The following is a 25,886-nucleotide window of genomic DNA, read 5'->3' on the forward strand; positions in this document are numbered from 1 at the left end:
TTGACCAGGATGGTCTCGATCTCTTATCTATACTTTTAAGAATCTAGATTTTTCAGAAAGTAATTAGAGAAGGAATTAAACACAGAGCCAGGGGAGGAAAATAGAGGCATCAGAAATCTTTGTTGGTCCATAGCCCTAATCATTCATTATTTTTCAGGTAAAAAATATTTGTGATTATTCTCAGAATATTATATTTTTGGGATTATGATTATATTTGTCTTTGAAGTCTGCCTTTATCTCACAAAGCTTTGCTTTGGATTTTAATATCGGGTCTTGCTTCATGACAGGGAATTATTCTCCAGAGGTCCTTAACAGTGAATGGTGAGACTCACATGACTTTCTGAAGTTATTCCCATAGATTTCCAAATTTGTACCTTATATCTAAATAAACTAGTCAGCAGTTTAACCTTGTGTTAACACTGAGAAATCAAAGACCAATGAAACACAGAGTGAATTATTGTCAAAATATATATGCTAAATGGCTAAACATTTCACTTTTCATTTCTACCTTTTATTTTTCTTTGATACTATTTCATTAGGTTTATCAGTTATTCTTTCTTTTAGCCGAGGTGTTTACAATAGTAGTATGTAGATAAGCTCATGATATGTTTGTTGAATGAATTCGTAATATGAATTAGTGGCCATCACAGAAAAGTAGGAAAAATAGGAACAGAAAGTTATTTAAAGTTGAGGTTTTGGCATTAGGTTTTAACATTTAATTAGTAGTAGTTTTTTGTTTTTGAGAATTTTTTTTTACTGTGGTAAAATCCACATTAAAAGTTATCATTTATATTATTTGAAAGTATACAGTCAGTGGCATTTAAGAAGATTAATGATGTTGTGTAACCATTGACCGCTATCTATTTTCAGAGCTTTTTCATCACCCCAAGCAGAACTTCCATACCCATTAAGCAGTATCTCCCATTTCCCCTTTCTTCAGCCTTAGGTAACTACTAATCTACTTTACATATCTATAAATTTCCCTAATCTAGATATTTTATAAAATTGAATTCATATTCCATTGCACTAGATTTTCAATAATTGGTAACTATTGCCCTTGCCATTTTTACTTTCACCTCAGAGGTAATTGTTTAAACTTAATTGTTTGCCATTAGGATGACCTGGTTACCTTGTGGACTGGGGTGATTTTCTAATCATTGTTAACAGGCATCAAGTTCATTGACTAGGTCTGTCACTTAAGAACAGTTGTAAATTTAAAATTTTTAGTTATTCTCATAGTGTTCTACTCCTAAAGAAGCAGAAACTAGCAAATACTCACTGCACTGGCATATACAGATGAATGGGTTAATGTCTGTCCTAGTGAACAGCCTATTGCCATACTGCCTAGGAAATTGTGTATCTATGTGCATGTGTGTACAAGTGTGTGTATGTGCACGTGCACACATGTGCATATGATCTTTTGCTGTATTATTTCCAGGGTGTCTCTGATGATCTTCCAACTAATTTCAGTCAAAAGTACTCTAAAATTTTCTCTCTGCCATAGACTTACTGTGATAAATATGTATGAATTATTGATTATCATCTGTACTTACAATTCTGCTTACCACCTGTTATATATTCCACAAAGAAAATTTCTCTGGAAGTTTATACATAATGAAACCTTAGCTTTGCTGAAGTTGTATGTGAATTAGTTTATCTGGATTGAAATTATCTTTCTTCTGCATATAGATTCTTAATAATATTTTGTATTTATTTCAATAGGAACAACTTTTCAGCCTAATAGCAACTCTTACGTAAATCCTGATCACTTGAACTATTTTCGTTTTGCTGGGCAGATCTTGGGATTAGCTTTGAACCACAGGCAGCTGGTCAATATTTACTTCACACGATCCTTCTACAAGCACATTCTTGGTATGGCTCCAGTATTATTTATGCAGACATTTATTTATATTGTTTTTCTTTCATTTTGAGGAAAACTAGATAAACAGTGGCATTTTGGATGAGATAGTTTTTATTTTGATTGGAGGCCATCTGTATATATAAGGCATTCGGGTTTGAGTGAGAAAGAAATGACCTACCTTTTTTTCCCCAAACATTTTTAGCTAAGTTTTTTTTTTTTTTAATTTTAGTATGTGTATGTTTATGCTAAGAATATATTCCAATATGAGTATACTTAAGATAATTGGCACTTTTGAAGTTTACAATAACTTCCTGAATGGCTATTTCAAAGAAAGATTACATTGTAACAATGTGAAAGAAACACAGGCTTAATTTAACAGACTTTCAAATTCAGGACTCCATTTGAAACATGCTGTGAATAGGATTATATTAATATTTTGCAGTTTTTCAGAATATCTGTAGAGGGCAGTATTTTACCATTAAATAGAGAAGAGAGGCAGAAATACTTAGACTATAACTACTGTATGTTTGCATTTTGTAGGTATTCCTGTAAATTACCAAGATGTGGCATCCATTGATCCAGAATATGCCAAAAATTTGCAATGGATTTTAGATAATGATATAAGTGATCTGGGTCTAGAACTAACTTTTTCTGTTGAGACTGATGTGTTTGGAGCAATGGAAGAGGTGCCTTTGAAACCTGGAGGTGGGAGTATTCTTGTGACACAGAATAACAAAGTGAGTACTTCAGTTTTTACCTTAACCATTGTTTGTAACTTGGCCCTGATAGTTTGCTAGTTACTCTAAGTTCTTCTGGTATTTGTAGAAAAACTTTTATTGTTATAGTTTCATAACAGATAAAACATTTAAGTTAACAAAACCAGCAAATATTAAATTTTGATTTAGAAAGGATTATTTTGTTAATTGTGCTAGCTATGCTGAGGTGATTCCTAAAAATGTCTAGAGCATTTCAGCTGATAGTATAAATTAGGCATATGCATTTTGAGAAATCTGATTAGAAATATAAACTTAATTTATAATTTTGAGCTGGTGAAACTTAAATTACTTGCTAAACTTGTTAGAGGGCCTGTGTAAACCAGTCTCCATGTGGGGGAGTCACTTATTCCCAAATTTTATTAAAAGGCTTTGGTGATTATAAAGTGAAACCAAATAGATGAAAATATCTTAAATTTAAAAAGCAGCATGTTATATAAATAAATGCAATTAATATAGGCAAATGTATATATATTAGTTCCACATTTGAAATATAATGCTCTTAAGTTAGCTAGATGTGGCCTCTTTTGCTCATATCTTCAGTTCTAGTTTTTAGAATTGAAGCTATAGGAGTTTAAATGTTTGCATCACTTTTATAATACTAGTCATAAAGTTCATCCAGGCTGGGAGGAAAAAAAAAGAAGATAGTAGAGTGGGACAGGATATCAGGGAATGAATGAAGTGATACGGAAGTTAAATTATAGAGGTGAAGCATTGAGTGGTCAGGTAGGAGTAAGGATGGGAAGAAGGAAATGTTCTGGGCTTACAGGAAGGCACAGAGGTGACACAGAGCATGATGTGTTTGGGAAACCACAAGTAGATCAGAGCTGTGGAGCTTAGCTTAGGTTGCAAAGTAAGCAAGTAGAAAAAGATGATGTGGGGAAGCGAGAAAGTGGCCAAATTCTGAAAGACTTTGCATGCACAATTAGTAATTTGAAAATGATTCTGAAGTCTGTAGGGATGATTGCAGATTTTTTGTTTTTATTAAATGGTTTTGGGGTACAGCAGATGTTAAAGAGAGAAGTGACATGATCAAATTTCAGTTTAAAAAAAAAAAACCCAAGAAACAACTGAATCAGCTTGGAGTGTGAAGAATGGGTTGAAATGGGGCAGTACTGGAGTCAGGGCAACTGAGAGGAAGCTGTGGCATTTTGGTTTGGGGAAGCATGCATGAGGAATTAAGGCAGTGGCAGTGACGATGGAGAAAATGGGATAGCTTTTAAGCTTATGAGAATAATATAATTTATAGAACTTGGTAATCAATTGGGAAGATGTGAAAGAGGAAGAACTCAAGGATGACTGCCACTTTTGTGGACTGGGCAACCTAATGCCTGATAGTGTTGCCCTCTTATGCTTCATCAACCTCATTATCATTAGTTCTGTTTTCTAGTGATAGTAATTGCTACTTATTGAGTACTTTATGTGTTTCGTGTATCTGAACTATGTTCTTTGTGTTTCTCATTTCTTGTAACAGCCTCTTGAGATAGTTGTTTCTCTTTATTCAGTGTGGAAATAGCCTTAATATTAAAAAATTTTGATACTAGGTTTTTATAATGTGCTAGGCACTGTTTGACATGACTTACGGGTGTTGTGCTTAACTCTGTGAGGTGGGGATACCTCTTTCTACAGGTGAGGAAATGGAAGCATATAGGAGCTAAATAGCTTTCTCAGTGCAGTCTGTACATTTCAAGACTGCTTGTGCAGGGGCCATCCTAATCTTCTCTGTATCGTTTCAGTTTTAGAATATGTGCTGCCAAGGTAAGCACTCAAGCCTGCTTGTAACTACAACACTACATTTCTTTAGAAGTTAAATAACTGCCCAGGGACACAAAACTTGTAACTGATGTTTTCTTATTTTAAATGGACATCTGTAAAACAGTGTAACTGCTAGGTTTCTCGTTTACTAAGGCAGTGAATATCAACAAAGTAGCAAATACAAATTTAGTATATTTTATCAATTTCATTTTAATATGGTTTTATTGCTAGTTTTATGTGGTTAAGTTTTTATGGCTAGTTTTGCTTGATTTATTTAACATACACATTTAATGCACATACAAGCACAAAACACAGGCTTTTATCCATAGATTATTGACTTAAAGTGGATTCTTTATATGCATCTCTACAAAAGTATACAGGGTCTGGGTGCAGTGGCTCATGTCTGTAATCCCAGCACTTTGGGAGGCCAAGGCAGATGGATTGTGAGGTCAAGAGATTGAGACCATCCTGGCCAACCAACATGGTGAAACCCTGTCTCTACTGAAAATACAAAAAATTAACTAGGCATGGTGCCATGTGCCTGTAGTCCCAGCTACTTGGGAGGCTGATGCAGGAGAATTGCTTGAACCCAGGAGGCGGAGGTTGCAGTGAGTGGAGATCATGCCATTGCATTCCAGTCTGGCGACAAAGCAAGACTCTGTCTCAAAAAAAAAAAGGAAGAAAAAATTATAGAGTTTGAACATCCATAATTCAGAGTGCCCCAGAGTCTGAAACTTTTTGAGTACTGACATGAAACCATAAGTGGTAAATTTCTGATCTCTTATGACCAGTGGGCACTCAGAACACAAGCATACAACATATAGCTGATTCAGTATCCCCAAAGGAAAAGAAACCCTCCTAGCCCCCTTCTGCTGCATGTATATATTTTTTTCACACACCAAGATTCCCTCATAATGAAGTGAAAATGGAAAGGAACTGTGACTTTTCAGTAGTCTAGTTGCAGTAATTTAAGAAAAGATAACGTTAAATTTTTAAAGATTTGTTGGCAATAGAGCATCTGCTGATCACAAAACAGTGGTGAAATTCATTGATGAATTTGCCAGGGTCATTGCTGATGAAAATCTGATGCCAGAACAAGTCTGTATTGCTGTTAAAACATCACTGTTTCGTTGCTGTTGCCTCAGAAACACACTGACAACAGCTGATAAGACAGTTCTTTCATTTGGACCTTGGGGAACCTGATGACGTTGGGGAACCTGATGACTTTGGAGAACCTGATGTGAAGATATATCTGATTATATGTCTTGGGGTTGTTCTTTTTATGGAGTATCTTACTGGCGTTCTCTGCATTTCCTGAATTTGAATCTTGACCTGTCCTGATAATTTGGGGGAGTTCTCGCGTATGATATCCTAAAGTATGTGTTCCAACTTGATTCCATTCCCTCCGTCTCTTTCAGGTACCCTGATCAGACATAGGTTTGGTCTCTTTACATGATTCCATATTTCTTGGAGGTTTTATTCATTCCTTTTTGTTCTTTTTTATTTGTTATTGTCTGCCTGTCTTATTTTGGAAAGATAGTCTTCAATCTCTGAGATTTTACCCTCCGCTTGGTCTATTCTGCTATTGATCCTTGTGATTGCATTGTGAAGTTCTCCTGTTCTGTTTTTCACTTCTATCAGGTCTGTTATGTTCCTCTCTAAGCTGACTGTTGTGGCTGTCGGCTTTTGTATTGTTTTATCATGATTCTTAGCTTCTTTGCATTGGGTTACAACATGCTCCTTTAGCTCAGTGAAGTTTGTTATTACCTACCTTTCAAAGCCTATTTCTGTCAGTTCAGCCATCTCAGCATCAGACCAGTTACGTGCTTTTGCTGGAGAGGTGTTGCAGTCGTTTGGAAAAGAGGTTTTTGAGTTTTCAGCATTTTTGTGTTGATTCTTTCTCATCTTTTTGGGCTTATCTACCTTTGATCTTTGAGATTGCTGACCTCTGAGGTTTTTGTGAGGTCTTTTTGTTGATATTTTTGGTTTTTGTTTGTTTGTTTTTCTTTTAGTAGTCTGGCCACTCTACTGTAGGGCTGCTGTGGTTTGCCGGGGGTTCTCTCCAGACCCCAGTTGCCTTGGTTTCTCCCATATCTGGAGGTATCAGCAGTGAACGCCATGAAACAGCAAAGATGGCAGGCAGATCCTTCCTCTGGAAGCTCTGTCCTACGGGGTACTTACCTGTTGTTGGCCTGCACGCATCTTTAAGTGGTGGCTGGAGACTCCTTGTTGGAAGATCTCAACCAGTCACCTGCCAAAAGAAGCAGTCTGGCTGCTTTTTTGTAGAGCACGTGTGCTACATTAAGGGGGACCCTTCCTTGCTGGACTGCCTGTATTCTCCAAAGCCAGCAGGCTGGAGAACCGCCGATAAGGCGGTCACCCCTCACCCTTGGAACTCGGTCCCAGTGAGATAGCAAAACTCTGTTCTTAGAACCATTAGCCAGTGTATTTCTACACAACATGAATGCTTGAAGTGTTACTGGGTAAAAGTACTTAGTAAAATTTGTATTTTCATGATAATATTAATTTGTTTTATTCTGTTTGAAGGTGTACTGTTTAGTGAGGCAGGGAAACAGAAAGAGTTTGACTTAGATTTATCTGTTAAACACAGCTATCTTTTAACTGTTTGAAAAACTCTTATATTACAGAAAAATTAAGAAGGGTTTATGATAGCTAGATTTCATTATTTTATTGAAAAATACCTTTCTGCCTGTGGATGCCACTGAAGAAGCATTGTTAAAGTCTCTCTTCTCCCCGTAATTGTGTCTAAGTCAGAGTCTCCTGAAGAGCCCGAACAGCTGAGAAAGCTGTTTATTGGAGGGTTGAGTGTTGAAACAACTGATGAGAGTCCGAGGAGCCATTTTGAGCAATAGGGCAGGCTCACAGACTGTGTGGTAATGAGAGATGCAAACACCAAGCACTCCAGGGGCTTTGGGTTCCTCATGTATGCCACTGTGGAGGAGTTGGATGCAGCCATGAATGCAAGGCCACACAACGTGGATGGAAGAGTTGTGGAACCAAAGAGAGCTGTCTCAAGAGAAGATTCTCAAAGACCAAGTGCCCCCTTAACTGTGAAAAAAAGTATTTGTTGGTGGCATTAAAGAAGACACTGAAGAACATCACCTAAAAGATTATTTTGAACAGTATGGAAAAATTGAAGTGATTGAAATCATGGCTGACCTTGGCAGTGGCAAGAAAACGGGCTTTGCCATTGTAACCTTTGATGACCATGTCTCCGTGGATAAGACTGCCATTTAGAAATACCATACTATGAATGGCCACAACTGTGAAGTTAGGAAAGTCCTATCAAAGCAAGAGATGGCTAGTGCTTCATCCAGCCAAAGAGGCTGAAGTGGTTCTGGAAACTTTGGTGGTGGTCATGGAAGTGGATTTGGTGGGAATGACAACTTTGGTCTTGGAAGAAACTTCAGTGGTTGTGGTGGCTTTGGTGGCAGCTGTGGCGGTGGTGGATTTGGTGGCGGTGGGGATGGCTATAATGAATTTGGTAGTGATGAAAGCAACTTTGGAAGTGGTGGAAGCTACAATGATTTTGGCAATTACAACAATCAGCCTTCAAAGTTTGGACCCATGAAAGGAGGAAACTTTGGAGGCAGAAACTATGGCCCCTATGGTGGTGATGGCCAATACTTTGCCAAACCATGAAACCAAGGTCACTGTGGCAGTTCCAGTAGCAGTAGTAGCTATGGCAGTGGCAGAAGATTTTAATTAGGAAACAAAGCTTAGCAGGAGAGGAGAGCCAGAGAAGTGACAGGGAAGCTACAGGTTGCAACAGATGCCTAGCTACTACAAAGAAGACATGATTTTGACAAATACTCGTATGTATGGGCAAAAAATTCGAGGACCGTATTTGTGACTAATTGTATAACAGGTTATTTTAGTTTCTGTTCTGTGGAAAGTATAAAGCATTCCAACAAAGGGTTTTAATGTAGATTTTTTTTTTTGCACCCATGCTGTTGATTGCCAAATGTAATAATCTGATCATGACACTGCATAAATGTCTTTTTTTTTTTTTTTTTAACGTGCTGTGTAAAGTTAGTCTACTCTGAAGCCATCTTGGTAAATTTCCCCAACAGTGTGAAGTTAGAATTCCTTCAGGGTGATGCCAGGTTCTATTTGGAATTTATATACAACCTGCTTACATAGAGAAGCCATTGTCTTCAGAAACCTTGATGTAGTTAAACTGATAGTTACTGTTGTGACCTGAAGTTCACCATTAAAAGGGATTACCCAAGCAAAATCATGGAATTATTGGTTATAAAAATGATTGTTGGCACATCCTATGCAATATATCTAAATTGAATAATGGTACCAGATAAAATTATAGATGGGAATGAAGCTTGTGTGTAATCAATAAACTATTTAATTATCTTGAAAAACAAAAAAGAAAAATAATTTTGTTTAACTGCCATCCACATTTAAATTACTTAATTAGCATGAAGACTGGGATGTGAAAGCTGATTTTCACAAATTGGTATCAATAACTATGAACTGAGTTACTGCAATACATGTGGAAATAAATATTAAAAGAAATAGAAGAAAAAGTATGATGAAAGAGTGTATTTGTAAAAATTAATTTAAAAATAGAAAGTAGGAGGAAATAATAGTAATAGTAAAAAGAATATATACTATTCTGATACAGAATGCAATTAAAATAGGTAACATTTACATGAGCAATTCAAAAATCTTTTATTTTCATGATTCATGATTTGTTAAAGTCTTCAACAGAGATTATTGAGTCGCACTTTAAGATTATAAAGCCAGAACCTCTTGGAAAAAAGTCAGTTTTAGGGAAGAATAGGGTCTTTTCTGGCATCTTAAAAAATGTGGGTCTATAATTATATGAATGGGGCAGAAAATTTTTAGTGCATCCAGTCAACAGTTTTAGTGAGAGTAGATGTAAACTAAAATATAATCATGTGCTAATGCAGATACTTCTGTAATCACTATAAAATGTTTTATATAAGTTATTTCTTGGGCTGGACTCTGGAAATTTAGTGTATGTTTCTGTTTGACTGTTGGACACACATTTCTGTTTCCCTCTCTGTAATAACTACCTGTATGTAGCTTGTAACTGATTAATTCCTATACAGTGGAGAAAAACTTGCACCTTTGGTTGGTGGGAAGTAGGATTTGGGGTGAGAGGAGATTGATAGCAGAGATGGTAGCTTTCCTTGCGTTAAATTGTACAAGGAGCCACACAGGGTTTCAGGAGGGTGTGAGGAATCTACTGTGACAGGTCTGTAGCTCTGAGAGCAATGGAGAATTCATAGCTAGCAGTCATGTAGAACTTGCTGGCTCAATGCCTTTTTTGGGTCTTTTTTTCCCCTGTTTTTTGTTTGTTTTTGTTGTTGTTTGTTTTTGTTTTTGAACAGAGCATCAGATTAGTGCCAAAAAAGAACAAAGGAAGAGGGCTAAAACAGACTTCTTCCCTGTTAGAGTATTAATTCCTAGTAGGTGGGAGCTATATACCTGCTACAGCATATTGCTTTTAACTCACAAAGTTTCACTTACAAGTAATTAAAAATATATATAAATGATAACATCTGATAGTTTATATATGTATAAACACAGATACTTTTTTTTCCCTCTTTCTGTATATAATTCATTTTGTTCTAAGCCAAAATACATTTTTTAAATTACCAGTTCATTTTTTTTTTCTTTAAGAGACGGGGTCTTGCCCTGTTGCTAAGGCTAGAGTATGGTGGCATGGTCATAATTCACTGCAGACTCGAACTCCTGGGGTCAAGCAATGCTTCCACCTCAGCCTCCCCTAGTAACTAGGAGTACAGGCATGGCTACCATGCCCTGCTTATTACCTGTCTGTGATTATGATGTATTTTAAAATACAGTGGGTGAATATAGCTTAACTTAGAATTGGATTGGCTATGCTACAAACAGTCATTTTATCAAGTTCTAAGTATGTGTTAAGTGAACTTGATGATTGTATGCATTCATTCATCACATACTTTTTGAATATTTACAAAGTGGGAGTCACTTTTTAGGAGTTTTGGTATATATACTGGTAAAACAAAGCCCCTGTCTACGGAGTGATTGCATTCAATATGAGACATTTCAGTGAGAATGACTAGAAGTATAAACATACTGGGGCCCGGACAAGCCTGTGTTTCAGGAATAGCCAGAAAGCAGGTGAAACTAGAATTGAGTGAATGAATGAGCTAGGTAGAGAATGGAAAGAAATGAGATCAGAGAGCAAGGCAGAGGCCAGATCATTGAGGGCCTTAGAGACTAGGAAAGGATTTGGATTTTACTCCAGATGTCGTGAGAAGTCATTATAGGGTTTTGAGCAAGAGAGTTGCCTGATCTGAGTTATTTACATATACATACACACACATATATTTCTATGTCTGTATATACATATATATTTTTAAAAATCACTCTGACTAAGGTGTGGAGAAGCAGCAGTACAGGGACAAAAATGGAAACAGGGATACCAGATGTTGCAGTAATCCAGATGGGAACTGATGATGGCTTGAACCAGGGTGCTGAAATGGTGGTAGTGAGACCAGGTCGGATTGAGAATTTTTTTTAAAGGTAGATCTGATAGCAAGCATCAGCTGAAATAGAGCGTGAGAGAAATCATGGACGATTTGATTCCCTAGAATTTTTGCTTAAACAGCTTAGCGAATGGTGGCTTCTTGGTTTGCTGAGATGTATGAGTGTTGGTGTCAATTTTGTTTTAAACTTTTACATCTTAAATAAGAAATAATTATATTAACATTATCTTAAGTTTGTAAGATGTTTTTAAAAAGTCATGATGAAAACTTCTTTTTCAATAGGCGGAGTACGTCCAGCTTGTTACTGAACTTCGAATGACAAGAGCCATTCAGCCTCAGATCAATGCTTTTTTACAGGGCTTTCATATGTTCATTCCACCTTCCCTCATACAGCTTTTTGATGAATATGAATTGGTAAGGAAAAACATTAGTTCTTATGTCATTACACAACAACACAAAACTCTAGTTGATATAATTCAGAAATAATTGTGGAGCACTATAATGAATGAAAAAATGTATAAATGAGACAAAATGGTTGAATGCTCATTTTTAGAGATTTGATATAAGATTTATGGATGTGCTTCTTTTAAGCTTAATAACCAGATTAACAACTCCTTAATGTGAAATGATTGAGGTGGTGATGAACAAAAATGAAATGTATTTCTATTTCTTCTGTATGGGAGATGTTGAAAGCCTTCCTATATGCAGTATTCTACATTATTTCTGAATCCTTTCTTTGACCCCATGATGTAAAGGATGCTGATACTAACTTCTTTAAACTTCTAAAAAGAATTAAGAAGGTTTTTCTTATTGTATAGTATTATCTTCTTCAGTTTCTTATATTGCCATATATGTAATTTTATAATTCTTCATTTCAAACCTATAGAGTTCATCATCTTTGCTGTCCTCTAGTCCCTAATGAATGTTTGGTTTTGCTACTTTAATTTGCCTTTTTTATACTATGATCCAAGAGGATTTCTAATTTTATATGATTTATGTCTGCATTTTTCTCCATTTTCTTTTTCTTTTTTTCTTTTGGTAATTTGGAGAATTATTTTGAAACTGTTTGAGTTATCTAAATCTTAATAAAGCCCAGTATCTTAAATAGGATATAGCTACTTTCTTATCTAAAAAATTATAATTTGGAATAGTAAGTTCCAGATCCGTGGAAACGTTTTCTTTGGTTTTTATTCTGTTAGAAAATTAGTTTTGCCCTATGCCTTTCATTTTAGTAAATGGATACAGATACTGATATATTCTTTTAATTTTACATATGTATCAATATTTTTAATTTATCACTCATGGCATATCTTAATATAGTAGTGCTAGGCTGCAAACCCATGTTCCCTGACCCCAGATCCCATCAGTGTTGCCAGTCTGCTTCTTGGTGGCATGAGAAATCACAGGGCCTTGGCTTTTGAACTTTTTGTGTGACTTTGTGTCTTTCATAGGGGAGGGCTATGCTACACTGAGAAAGGAACCTTTTAAAAAATTTGGTGTAAACATCTAAGCTAGATGTGCATCTGAGTTAAAGGATTCAGGTTAAATTCTAGAGTTTTAGTGAGGAGGAGGTATCGAGTAGCTCCACTGTCCTGAACTGGAGGTATAGTCATCCATTGTAGACTGTTCTTCCATACTGTGCTGCTTGTGAATTTATCCATGATAGAACCAGAATTTAAAAACATTGAGTCGTGCAATACTAGGTAAGCTGAAGGCTATGAATACTTACATGATTCAGTTTCTATTAGTATGAGTTATATACCTTACACACAGTTCCAACAGAAGAATTCAATTTTTTTTTTGTATTTAAAAACATTGATTGGGACTTAAAATATTTTTGTTTTATGTACTTTTTATTCTGGAATTCTCATTTCGTCTATTTGTTTTTGGTCAGTTTAATAACTTTTTTGCTCAGTTGTTGGATGGGATAATAAAGATCCTTTCTTCTTCAAAAAAAATCATAACAAGTAATGTGATATTCATGAAGTGCTTCAAATTTCTTAAGAGAATATAATATTAGTCATTTTTATTCATAATTACGAATAATGAAAGCATACTTAATATTATTAAAAGCTTATCTTCAGCCTAGAAGGGAAAAGGATTAAACTCATGAATTAAAAGACATGCGTAAAGCCTATCCCACTCCCTTTTAACAGATCTGTATCAGAGTCCTGCCAGAGAACAGAATTCCCCCAGATGGTTCAAATATTGAAACTTTAACAAAGGGACTATTATAGAGATATGGGCAGTGTTAAGAATAAGCAAGGTCTAGTGAGACATCCACAGACTGGCAACAGGGAAAGCCTTTATCATCCTTAGGACTGAAGAGACAGGTAGAGGAATTCCTGTGAACAGCTCTGTGGAAGCTTCACCCACCAAGGAGGGGCCACCTGGCAGTAGCCATACTTGAGGAGCCGTAGCTACTGCAAAGAGGTGCTGAAGCAGTGAGGGAGCCTACAATGCCCTCGCCTCCAGACTAACTGCCTAACCGCCTGTGTTTCCCAGGCTCCAAACCCAACCCGAAATCAGCAGGCAAGAGGGCCAGCAGGAAAAAGCAGCCAGTCCAAAGTGCAAAGGAAGGTAGAGAATGTATTTGGGGTGGACAGTGGAGACTAATGACCATCTAGGAAGAGGATTCTGTAGTACTCTGACGAGGAGGACTAAAACACACCCTATACTAGCAGTTCTAAAAGTTTTTGGTCTTCAGAACCCTTAGAACTAAAAAGTTTTTGTTTATGTGGGTTATGTCAGTGGATATTTATTATACTTGAAATTAAAACAGAAATGTAAAATATTTTATTCACATGAAATAATCCATTATATATGAACATAGATAACATTTGAAAAACTAAAATTGCATTTTCCAGAAAAAAACAAAAATAGTGGGAAGACTGGTACTGTTTTACATTTTTGCAAATTTCTTTAATGTCTAGCTTAATAGAAGACAAATGGGCCCTCATAACTGCTTTTGTGTACAATATATTGTCATATGTTGTTTGGTTGGAAGATATGAAGAAAATCCAACCTCATACAGATAAGCTGGAAAAGGGAGAACCTCATGGACCCACTGAATAGATCTCAGAAACCCTCAGGAGTTCTCAGTTGTTGCCTTATATTAATCTTATTCAAGGTACAAGGTCAGGTATATGTTATGAGTAGTTACTATAGAAGACATGATTTTGAGTCCCTGGGTAGCTACGTCCCTGAAATAACAAATCCTGATGTTCTGGCTTATCGGTGTAAATGTAGTCCAATCATTGCCTCCCCTGACTATGTAAATGTATCTAACTGTGAAATATGGACTGATTCAGACAAGTGGACAAGCTCTTTTCATGTCCTCTTTTCCCTTAGAAAACAAAAAGGTAAATACATTGCTATTCTTAATTTCATTTTTACTTATATGGTTGAGATTTTGTGCCTTTGTTTGATGATCTTCCTAGAAAAAACAAACCTACCTAGTCATTAGGAAAATTGCTTTTTTTTTTGACTGGAGAAAATTGACTTTAAAGGATCCAAATTATTCCAGAATAGAATTCCTGAAAGGCCTAAATCTTTTTCACAAATGGTAACTATTTTTGTATTACCTCCTTTTTCCTCATGATAAGGATTTCTTGATGATTTTCCTTTTGTTTAGTCAAGTATGTATTCAGGTCTTTGTTGTCACTTTCATGTTGATGATACTGTCTCCTTACAGAAGTTAACAAATTTGCTAAGAATTGTAAAAATATAAAGTAAACCAAAGATAACGTTCATAAAACTTTTGCACATATAAACTGTTGTATATGTTTGCATATAAACATGTTTTAATGAAATTATATCAATGTGGAAACATCTCCACATCTTATAAAATTTGAGATTATTAGCATCAAGGATTCTCTCTCATGTAATGCTTGTTACTGATGATATGCAGGAACTGTCACAAAAATATATCAGTTTTACGTGGGATTAGTTTCTAATTAAGGCAAATTTACCATTAAAATGTAATAACTTTTTTCCCCAAAGAAGATTATTGAAATATTTTTTCTACCCCCAAGGAGCTACTGCTTTCTGGTATGCCAGAAATTGATGTGAGTGATTGGATAAAAAATACAGAATACACAAGTGGCTATGAAAGAGAAGATCCAGTTATTCAGGTAAAATTTCTCTAGAGTTTAGAATGAAGTTAAGTTTTGCCATTTAATTTTGTAAGCTTTTCAGCACTGTTGGATGAAAACTTAACATTCATTAACAAAGTAAAGTGTTTCCTTAAATTATTCTTGTGGGAATAGTGCATATGAAAACTTTGCATGAAATCATTTTTGATAAACAAGTTTCATAGAATAAAATGTGCTTTATGAATATTGCATATTCATCTGATATTGAGAAATCCACCAATTTTGCTCTGAAATGAGCTAAGGGTTTTTTGTTGTTATTTTTGTTGTTAGTGGTTCTGGGAAGTTGTGGAAGACATTACTCAAGAGGAGAGAGTTCTTCTCTTGCAGTTTGTTACTGGCAGGTAAGAAGTATTTTTATAGATAATGTGGAAATAACAATGTATTCTGTTTTTTAATGGCTTAGAAATGACTAAAATGAGGAATTATTACTCTGAATTATCAGTAACTTACCACTCTTTCCACTGTTTTAGGTATTAAAGAAAGATTTATTTTAGTATTAAAGATAAGACATTTATAGCAGTGATGCATCATGTTTATTTAATATATTAAAAAGCATCTCCAATCAGGACTATCAGAATATTGTACTTTATAATTTAGAAATCTTTTTGCTGTGCCTGTCGGTCAATGATAGTAGCCAAATTTTTAACATCTGTGTATTACTGGTTTGGTTTAATAGTAAGGCAATTCAGTTTATCCTGGATAACTCATACATATACTCTATATTACCCATACACAGTAATTTTTCTGTAATTCATAGTAAACTTTAAAGTGTCAAGATTCATGGCCTAAAAAATGATTTGTGGTACTATACTTCTTTGAAAAGTCCACTTTTAGAAGCAGTTAAATATAATAGATATTAGAAAACTAGATGATTTGAAAACTAGATGATTTAACCATCTTTTAGTTTATATTTCTGAAAGATGTAAAAAATATTCTGATTTTCACTTTTGATAACAGAATTTTGTCTGCTGTTTGTGAAAACTTAGTTCACTTTTTTCATTATAAATGTACATATTTTTCCTAGGAAAGTTAGAAAACAAGAAAAACCACAGCCCATCAATAATAACCACTATAAACAATTTGATGTGTTTACTTCTGTGTTTTTTTCTGCATATTTAAAAACCATAACTGTGGCTATATATCTATCTAAAATGCTTATATATGTAATTTTCTAAAAACATATTTTTAAATTTTAAAAGTAGTGTTTAATCATTGTACAAAATTTGGAAAATGGAGAAAATAGAAGAAAATAAAAATCCTGTTAAGTGATCCCACTATTCAGAGATAACTACAATTAATATCTTGCATTTTTTAAAAAGGCTTTTTGCTGTATAATTAGAAAAATAGTTGGAGTCACACTATAGATCTAATTTTAAAGAATAAATAAATAGGCTGGGCATGGTGGCTTGTGCCTGTAATCCTAACATTTTGAGAGGCTGAGGTGGGCAGATCACTTAGGTTCAGGAGTTTGAGACCAGCCTGGGTGACATGGTGAAATCCCGTCTCTACAAAAAATACAAAAATTAGCAGGGCGTGGTGCCACATGCTTGTGGTCCCAGTTATTTGGGAGGCTGAGGTGGGAGGATCACTTGAGCCTGTGAGGTGGAAGTTGCAGTGAGCCAAGATTGTGCCACGGCACTCCAGCCTGGGTGACAGAGTGAGATCCCATCTCAAACAATAAATAAATAAATAAATCAACTATTAACAGGTTATGGGCTAAGTATATAAAAGAAAAACTTGTTACTTTGTTTTTTCCCTCTGAATGCCAAGAAATACTCAGAACCTTGAATAACTTAATAAAAAGGATGAAAAAATAATTATATTTTCTATGTAAGAAGGTTGACAATTTGACAGTTCACATAGGAGAGAAAAAATCACCTCCAATCTGTATTCCTAAAAGTAATCATCATTCTCAGCAAACTGACACAAGAACAGAAAATCAAACACCGCATGTTTTCACTTATAGGCGGGTGTTGAACAATGAGAACACATGGACACAGGGAGGGGAGCATTACACACTAGGGTCTGTTGGGGGGAAATAGGGGAGGGACAGCGGGGGCTGGGGAGTTGAGGAGAGATAGTATGGGGAGAAATGCCAGATATAGGGGAAGGGGAGGAAGGCAGCAAATGATGCTGCCATGTGTGTACCTATGCAACAACCTTGCATGTTCTTCACATGTACCCAAAAACCTAAAATGCAATAAAAAAAAATAATAATCACTGATAACATTTTTGTTATTTTTCTAGAATTTTTACCACATATATAATTTTTACTTTAAAAACCATTGTTATGACTTTTTGAATTTAGCAATATGTTATTAAAATTGTTCCATTTATAGATCTATGTAATTTTTAATGGCTGTCTAGTTTTCTTTTAGGGGCTTCCTTTAATTGATCCTTTATTGCTAAATTTTCCTATTTATGAATAATGCTGTACAAATAAGGAATTCTTGTGCTTCTATCCTTGAAGGGCAGTCTGATTATAGAGCATAAATTCTTAGAAGGGAAATTTTTGTATATGAGAATATGTAAATTGTTATAATCTTGATACATATTCATTCATCTTCTAGAAGAAGGGTATTGATATTAGTAGAGAATGAGATAACTTATTCCTTTATCAGCACAGGGTATAGTCATTTTCATTTTCATATAATTTCTTCTATATAATTTTTTTGTGTGTGGTATAAATTACCTTTCTTTATTCTTTGGTATTCCACAATTATTTTAAAAAATTCAGTTTTAAGTGTTCTTTATATATTAGGGGTATTAACTCTGCAAATAGTTTTCTTCGTTTACCAAATTTAAATATACAGATTTCCATGTGTTTTAAATTTATAATTTGAAAGTTTTAAATTACCATATTGCCAAGTTGATTATCATTATTTTCCTTTGTGGTTTTTGTAAACCCTTCCCTACTCCTAAGATTTTATATATATGTTTATATAAATCTCTTAATGCAAGTTTTTATAATTTGTTTTTACATTCCAATTTTTAAGCCATCTGGAGTTTATTTTGGTTTATGTTGTTAAGTATTTTTTCCTAAATGGTTTATACTTCAACACCACCTAGTGAATTATATTTTCCGCATGATTTGGTCAGTATGAGTCTTTAAGATGCAGAAATCACTTATTGAAATTTTTTAGTACTAAGTTATCTCTTAGGTGGCTGCTCCTATAGTGTAAAAAAAACCAAAAAACAAAAACCACTAGAATTTACAGTAATGCACAAGGCTTCTCCTCTTTAACTAGAACAGTCATTGTTAGCAATGCTGAGGTCATCATGTGTGGCAGATCCACTTGAATAGAGGTGAAAGATGTGGGCGATGAGTAGAAGCCAAGGAAGCTGCGGGAAACCACAGAGCTAGCTCCACCCTCAGAGTGAAGAATCCACTCTTCAACATTGAGTCTAATTAGAGTCCTGTATTTTAAGTTCAGACTGAGAAAGTTCTAAGCTTTTTAAAATCTTAACTTTTACCTTGAACTCCCGAGTCATTAGTATAGATGTAGTACTTGTTGTTCAAAACCAAAAGTGTAAATTTTTTTCTTTTTTAATTTTTGGAAAATTCTGATTTTGTATTTGTTTATATTTTGATACTGAAGTATCTTTCTACAGGTCTGTAGTATAAGTTAGTGCAATCTTGCTGAAAAATCAAATGTGTTCCAATTGTTGAACCAACAATTAATACAAAAGTGATTTTTAAATATTTTATTAGTATTGACATTAATATTTTGTTACTCTATAAGACCATCTTAAATGTTTTACTGTTTTATTATCCCTTAAGAATCAGACTTGATGATTTTTCTTTTTCTTTTCTTTTTTTTGAGAAATAGTCTTGCTCTGTCACCCAGGCTGAAGTGCTATGGCACAATCTCGGCTCATTGCAACCTCCACCCCCCAGGTTCAAGCGATTCTCCTGCCTCAACCCTCTCCAGTAGCTGGGATTAGAGGCGCCTACCACTATGCCCAGCTAATTGTATTTGTAATAGAGGTGGAGTTTCACCATGTTGGCCAAGCTAGTCTTGAACTCCTGATCTCAAATGATCCACCTGCCTCGGCCTCCCAAAGTTCTGGGATTACAGGCGTGAACCACTGTGCCTGGCTTATTTCTTTTTTTTTCTTTTTCTTTTGGGATGAAGTTGCTCTGTTGCCCAGGCTGGAGTGCAGTGGCTTGATCTTGGCTCACTGCAACCTCTACCTCCCGGGTTCAAATGATTCTCCGGCTTCAGCCTCCCAAGTAGCTGGGATTATAGGCACGCATACCACTATGCCTGGCTAATTTTTGTATTTTTAGTAGAGACAGGGTTTTATCATGTTGGCCAGGCTGGTTTCTATCTACTTATTGATCTGAAGTGATCCACCAGCCTTGGCCTCCCAAAGTGCTGGGATTATAGGCATGAGCCACCACACTCGCCCTATTTCTTTTTAAATACAATAGAAGTATGCCATTTTTGTTGACTCTAATTTTATACTGTATAATCCAAGTGTCATAATATTCAACCAAACTGTTTTATTAATTTTTCTCATACATACTTATGCCTGGTAAATTATGATCTTAACATGCTAAGATCTGATTATATAAGTATGGGGACAGCCATATTTACTCATAGTGCAGGAAAAGAGGAGTAAGGTTTCAGGAATGGGTCATGAATATCAGCTTATAGAATAATTTTAATTAAGATGTTAAAACTAGAGGATCTTCTGAATTTTTAACTTACCTTTCAAAATTTACTTGTGTGAAGGACATTAGATTGATCATACTGATATTGAGATACTGTGCTATAATTTGTATAAAATCAATGTCAACATTTATTTTCTCGTCTTGATAAAATAGTTACATTTAATTTGAAATTCTATATCTTAGGAAATTCAGAACAGCTTGATTTTTATCCCTTTTCATGTTTGGTCACCTTGTTAATTTTTTAGGCAAAAGTTAAATATATAAATGAACTAATGTTAAATTTTATTTCAACTTATGAAGAGATATAGCCAGGTCTTCTTTATATATTCTCTTGCTGCAAGTAGGAATTGTTTTTGCATTAGTGTCTTATAAGCAAGATTCAGGCATACTTTTAATATTGACATGGTTTACTAAGGTGAGTTCAGGAATTTCATCAGTAAACCAAACCAGGCGACTTCCCAGATAGAAGAGAAAATTGCTGTTTTTAGGGATGCTTTATATTGGATTGTTAAATGTTTTTTTCCCCTGTGGATGTATACATATCATCAGTGATTTCAAATAGACAATCTTGGTGCATTTTTTGAACTGTTGGTGGGTGTGTGTGTATGTGTGTGTGGGGGGTTTATGTTTGTGAAAATGCATATCATAACATATTTAAACAGTTTTTAAGTGTACACTTTCGTGGCATTAACTGCATTTGCATTAATGTGTGACTATCACCACCATCCATCTCCTGCATTTTTCATCTTTCCAAACTGAAACTCTGTACTCATTAAACACCAACTCCCCATCCTCCTTTCCACCCCACTGTCTCTGACAACCACCTTTCCGCTTTATGTCTTTACGAATTTGACTACTCTTAAGAACTTCATATAAGTGGAATCATACAATATTTGCCCTTTTGTGATTGCTTTATTTCACTTAGCATAAGTTCTTCAAGGTTCATCCATTTTGTAGCACAGGTCAAAATTTTTTTCCTTTTTAAGGCTAAATAATTCTCTCTTGTATATATGCACCACACTTTGCTTATTCAGTCATCTGTTGATGGACACCTGGGTTGCTTCTACCATTTGGCTATTGTGAATAATGCTGCTATGAACGTGGACACGCAGATACTTCTTTGAGTCCGTGCTTTCAGTTCTTTTAGATATATACCCAGAAGTGGAATTGCCTGATCATATGGTAATTCTGTATTGTAATTTTGTTAATTTTATTGAGGAACTGGCATACTCTTCACAGAGGCTGAAAAGCCTCTGTGGAAATTTCATTTTTACATTCCCAGCAGCAATTTCTTTACATCGTTGCCAATACTGGTGATTTTCTGTCTTTTGTCTTTTTTTAAATTTTTTGCCAATAGCCATCTTAATGAGTGTGAAGTGGTTTTGATTTTCATTTCCCTAGTAAATAGTGATGTGAGCATCTTTTCATGTGCTTATTGAGCATTTGTGCATCTTTTTTTAAAGAAATGTCTATTTCAATTCTTTGCCCATTTTTAATCAGGCTTTTTTTGTTTTGTTTTGTTTTTTGTTTTGCTGTGGAAATTCTTTATATATTCTGGTATCAATTTGGTGTCATATTCAATAAATCATTGCCAAATCTGATGTTAAGAAGCTTTTCCCTTATTTTCTTCTAAGAATTTTATAGTATTATCGCTTACATTTAGGTCTTCAATCCATTTTGAGTTAGTTTTTAAGTAACTTAGTATAAAGTAAGGGTCCAACTTCATTTTTGTTGTGAATATCCAGTTTTCCCAACATACTTCATTGAAAAGACTGTCTTTTCCCCTTTGAATGTTGTTGGCAGTCTAGTTGAAAGTCATTTCCTATGTATGTGAGGGGTTATTTCTGGCCTCTATTCTATTGGTTGGTATGTCTCTTTTCTTGGCAATATCACACTATTTTGATTACCACAGCTTTGTAATAAGTTTTGAAGTCAGGATACGCGAGTCTGCCACGTTTGTTCTTTTTTGTTCAAGACTGTTTAGGCTAGTCGAATTTTAAGTGAACTAAACTATGCTTTATGTTACAAATCATATATTTTTTAGAAAATACTCTTAAGTCTTCAGATCTTTGCAAGTCTGTTTTTAGTAATCTATACATTAAATGTTCTTTTGTCATTATTCTAATTTACCCAAAAAGCACTACAGCACCTCATTTAAAAAGCAATAGAATTTTTTAGTATCAGTTTAATCATGATACATACACAAGCTAACTTTAGAAGAAATATTAATTTTCTTTTTGATGTATATAGAACTTGAGAGGTTGTCATTACGTCCTCTACAGCCATATGCCCAAGATTAATTTTCTACTGATGTGTTAGACATTATATGTTAGCCTTCCTGTGGCCTCATTATGTTAGTTGATGTTTGAAAAGTATACTTGATATTCTGGATATCAAAGAGGAACATAAAGAATTTTCAGTTTTTTCACTATGAAAAACAAAATAAAACAAAAAACCCTTAGGGCCTAGATATTTTTCACAAACAAGGAAATCATTTGGATTACATGTCAGAGCATTTCTTGCTCAAATTAATCAATCAAATATTAATCTATTCAGCAAACACTTAATGAATGTCTACTCCAGGCATTTTGCTAGCCACAGGGATATAGAAGTAAATATAACATGTTTGGGCCCTCAAATCAGCCCCATTTCAATAGAGAGATACATGAAAGCAAACAGTTGTGAATGTAGCATGCTAAGTGCAATATTGATGTATGTGCTGTGTCCAGCTGCAAGCATACTATAGCTTATGGAAATGCTGAGGGATGTCTCCATGAAAGCTTACTGACTCATCACAAAGGAACTTACAGTAATGAGTTGGAGTTTTGTGGACTAAAAAATGTCATGTTGTCATTGTCCTAGAGTTGGATATATCCCTACACTAACTTAAAACTTGAAATTTATCTGTCCCAGATATCTTTCTTTCATGCTTACAATGTATTAAGATATAAACTCTTAGTTCCAGGGTCCCACATGGAGGGTTTGCTAATATCATGGGTGGAAGTGGATTACAGAACTTTACAATCGCTGCTGTACCATATACTCCAAATCTTTTACCAACTTCAAGCACATGGTATGTTGAATTTGTTTATTTAAATGCATTACAAATGTTTTGATTAATTTTGAATGATCAGAGGTCTAACTATTGCTGTATTGAGAGGCAAACCTCAGCTGTGATCTCTCTCCAGGATTTTGGCATCACCGATAAGTAATTATGTAGCTTTTTGGGCCCCTGTTTTTGGTAGGGAAAATGGCTGTGGATACCCTAACGTCCTATTCAATTTAGTTGACTGTAGTTCAAGTATCACTAAAGTTACACTATCATAAGTATCACTCAGTTACACACCATCATTTCAAATGAAATTGCCCTATTGCTTATTTATTTTAAGCTGTAAGGAACTTACTTTCTTCCACTGCATTTGCATGCTGAAAGAAACTGCAGTGCAGCAGATTTTTTCTTCTTTTTAAATACTACTTTAGGGTTTTTCAATTTGAATGCAAATTTGAGAGGATGGTTTTATGTTAATTATGAGGAGTGTTTTCACTGCTAGACAAAACAATGAGAAATTTTATAGATTTCCTGTTTAATGGTGGTGTATTTTTCTTTTAAAGCATCAACATGCTCAAGTTACCTGAATACCCAAGTAAAGAAATACTCAAGGACAGACTTCTTGTGGCACTACATTGTGGCAGCTATGGTTATACAATGGCATAATGAAATCTGGAAAACTCATCTGACTGCTGATGCACAATTCAGAATGGCAGAAGTAATTTGGGAAAATGTCAACGGAAAAGCAGCCTAAATGCAACCCATAGGCAGGGCTGACGCTTCAGATTTATAAAGTATCATCAGGTTTTCTGTTTCTCTCTCTCTCTTTTCCCTTTTATGTTTTCTCTGTTTGTGATACAATTAGAAAATACACAATCACAGTAGACTTTATTTTTTAAAATGCTAATTGAAAGTAGTAGAGACTGTTCTTTTTCATAATTAATTTTATCCAAGATTGTATTAAGGCAAAATCTTATTCTACATTCTACTTCTGCTCTGTAACTGTCTTGTTAAAGGGTGTTTTCTCCTAATTTTCTGATAAATGAGTTCATCCAACTGGTATGTTCTTTTGCATGTAAAGTGCCATTTATATTTTAGAAAGCTATTGTATAGAATGGATTAATTTAGATTGTGTATAAAGCCACAAATATGTATTTTCCCACAGTGTATTCTATATTACAATGATTTTTTTTAGCATTTTAATATTTTAATATATATTGTAAAATTTAGACTGATGGTACTAACCGCTGATGAAATGACATCTAGTTTATATATTAAAGCTTACAGTATATTGTATGAATTATTTGCATCTTTGTGGCCAGTTTTCCATATGTATATATTGTGGTCTCAATGTTTTCCTTATGCCTCATTTTAATTTATAATGAAGGTAAAATTAAAATGTATTTTACCACATTTATTTTCATTACTTTTATCTGTGAGCTCTGACACATCTGAAGAAGTAATCTGATGTGCAGATTACAATTTAAATATGTTAATTTTTTTTACTTCTTAAATTTGCTTTTGTCATTAAAATGTCAAGTTCAAGTGATACGTGCCTAATACTGAGTGTTGGTTTTTTAAATTTTTGGGTGATTTAATCAGTTTTCTTTTGAAAAGACGTACTTGAATAGTTACAGCATATGTTTGAACAGGAAGTAGGAACATGCACACGTGAAGAAATGCCATCGGAAGGATTTGTAATGTTTAGGGTCTTCCCTTGTAAACTAAAAATAGAAAATTCAATGACATTATTGTTTGTAGAATGACATACACACACTTTCTCATAAGCAGTCATTATGTTTGTCAGTAATGTTTGAGAGACATTTAAGTTGAAAGTTTTGCTAAATTATAAAGCTTCTTTAATACATTGGTTTTGGTTATCTTGTTCCTCTTGTCTTTTCTAAATGTTAACAAAATATATCTTAACAGATTACATGAAATTTAGGAATTATTTAAAAATTACCATTAGCTCTAAAATTAAGATTCAGATGCTTTATTTATAGTAACTGAAGCCAATAATGTATAAAGTTTTGATTTTTAAAAATTTAATTGTAAGTCACTGCCATGTTAGTTTTCAAATAGATAACCACCTTTAATATTACATTGCTAATAATACTGAAGTTTATAGGTATCTGTTTCTAACCATACAATACATTGGTTTTTTCATATTAGTTATTTTACAAGTAGTTGCATAAAAGAGATAGATAATAAAATATTAAATAGCTGGGTGTGATGGCTTCTGTCTGTTCAATCTCAGCATTTCGAGAGGCTGAGTTGGGAGAATTGCTTAAGCCCAGAAGTTCAAGACCAGCCTAGACAACCTAGGAAGATCCCATCTCTACAAAACGTAAAAATAAGCTAGGCATGGTGGCATGTGCCTCTGGTGGGAAGGCTAGGTGTGAGATCGCTTGAGCCCAGGAGGTCGAGGCTGTAATGAGCCATCATTGTGCAACTGCACTCCAACCCGTGAGACTTTGTCTCAAAAAAAAAAATTAAATATGATATTTTAACCACAAATTAGAATATTTTAAAATACAGATCTAGTTATTTCAGGATTTATTTTTTCACATTTTAAAAATAAGAGTACAGTTAATATAAAGAGATTTTACAAAGATTAAAAATACTATTTAGAGGCAGCATCTTTTTAATTTACTCCATTCCCACAATTTCTTCTATATGTAGATGGATATGTTGAATGCAAGGTAGTATTAAAAAATGATTAGAAAGATTTTATTTTCCTTTGGGTAAAAGAAGATTATGTTAATAGGAAAATGACTCAATTCTTAAAATGTAGTTTCATATAAAGAGGAAGACAAAATACTCGAAAGGAATAAAAATATAAAGCAAGGGAATGTATTGCAGGAAACTGATTAATAAAAATATCTGGGCAGAGTAGATGAAGTTATCTCAATAGTTTGAGGGGATAATGACCACATAGTTAATAAAATCCATTTTCTAGTTAACCCAAAAGCAAAATGTAATAGAAGGAAATCCCAGCTTGTAAATAATCTACTGAATGCAGCCTCTGCTATTGAGGCAGTCTTTTGGATATGGGGGAAATACAGGCTTTAAAAGATAGG

The 25,886-nt window shown here is 34.5% G+C and overlaps 1 protein-coding gene, 1 non-coding gene and 1 pseudogene across 5 annotated transcripts in view; 2 read left to right on the forward strand and 1 right to left on the reverse strand.

Annotated features, from left to right (window-relative positions):
- The window catches only part of HACE1 (HECT domain and ankyrin repeat containing E3 ubiquitin protein ligase 1), a 103,209-nt gene extending 78,177 nt beyond the window's left edge, over window positions 1-25,032 (forward strand). For 2 of the 3 annotated variants that reach the window (XM_017543778.2, XM_017543781.2), the window contains 7 exons: window positions 1,723-1,872; window positions 2,402-2,598; window positions 11,208-11,339; window positions 14,960-15,058; window positions 15,350-15,420; window positions 22,717-22,830; window positions 23,370-25,032. In XM_017543778.2, coding sequence (XP_017399267.1) covers window positions 1,723-1,872; window positions 2,402-2,598; window positions 11,208-11,339; window positions 14,960-15,058; window positions 15,350-15,420; window positions 22,717-22,830; window positions 23,370-23,472 — 866 coding nt within the window. In that variant the 3' untranslated portion in view covers window positions 23,473-25,032. Of the gene's footprint in view, window positions 1-1,722; window positions 1,873-2,401; window positions 2,599-11,207; window positions 11,340-14,959; window positions 15,059-15,349; window positions 15,421-22,702; window positions 22,831-23,369 lie in introns of all 3 variants that reach the window. The other variant, XM_037743964.1, reaches the window with a different exon arrangement.
- Window positions 4,291-4,400, reverse strand: LOC119473455. Its single transcript, XR_005202677.1, has one exon. It is a non-coding gene; the product is annotated as a U6 spliceosomal RNA (small nuclear RNA).
- Window positions 5,592-8,417, forward strand: LOC108314712 (annotated as a pseudogene). Its single transcript, XR_005202662.1, has 2 exons — window positions 5,592-5,629; window positions 7,118-8,417. The product of XR_005202662.1 is annotated as a heterogeneous nuclear ribonucleoprotein A1-like (transcript).
- Window positions 25,033-25,886: the final 854 nt, after the last annotated feature.

This window comes from Cebus imitator, unplaced genomic scaffold (assembly GCF_001604975.1).
Source record: "Cebus imitator isolate Cc_AM_T3 unplaced genomic scaffold, Cebus_imitator-1.0 Scaffold160, whole genome shotgun sequence".
Taxonomy (NCBI): Eukaryota; Metazoa; Chordata; class Mammalia; order Primates; family Cebidae; genus Cebus; species Cebus imitator.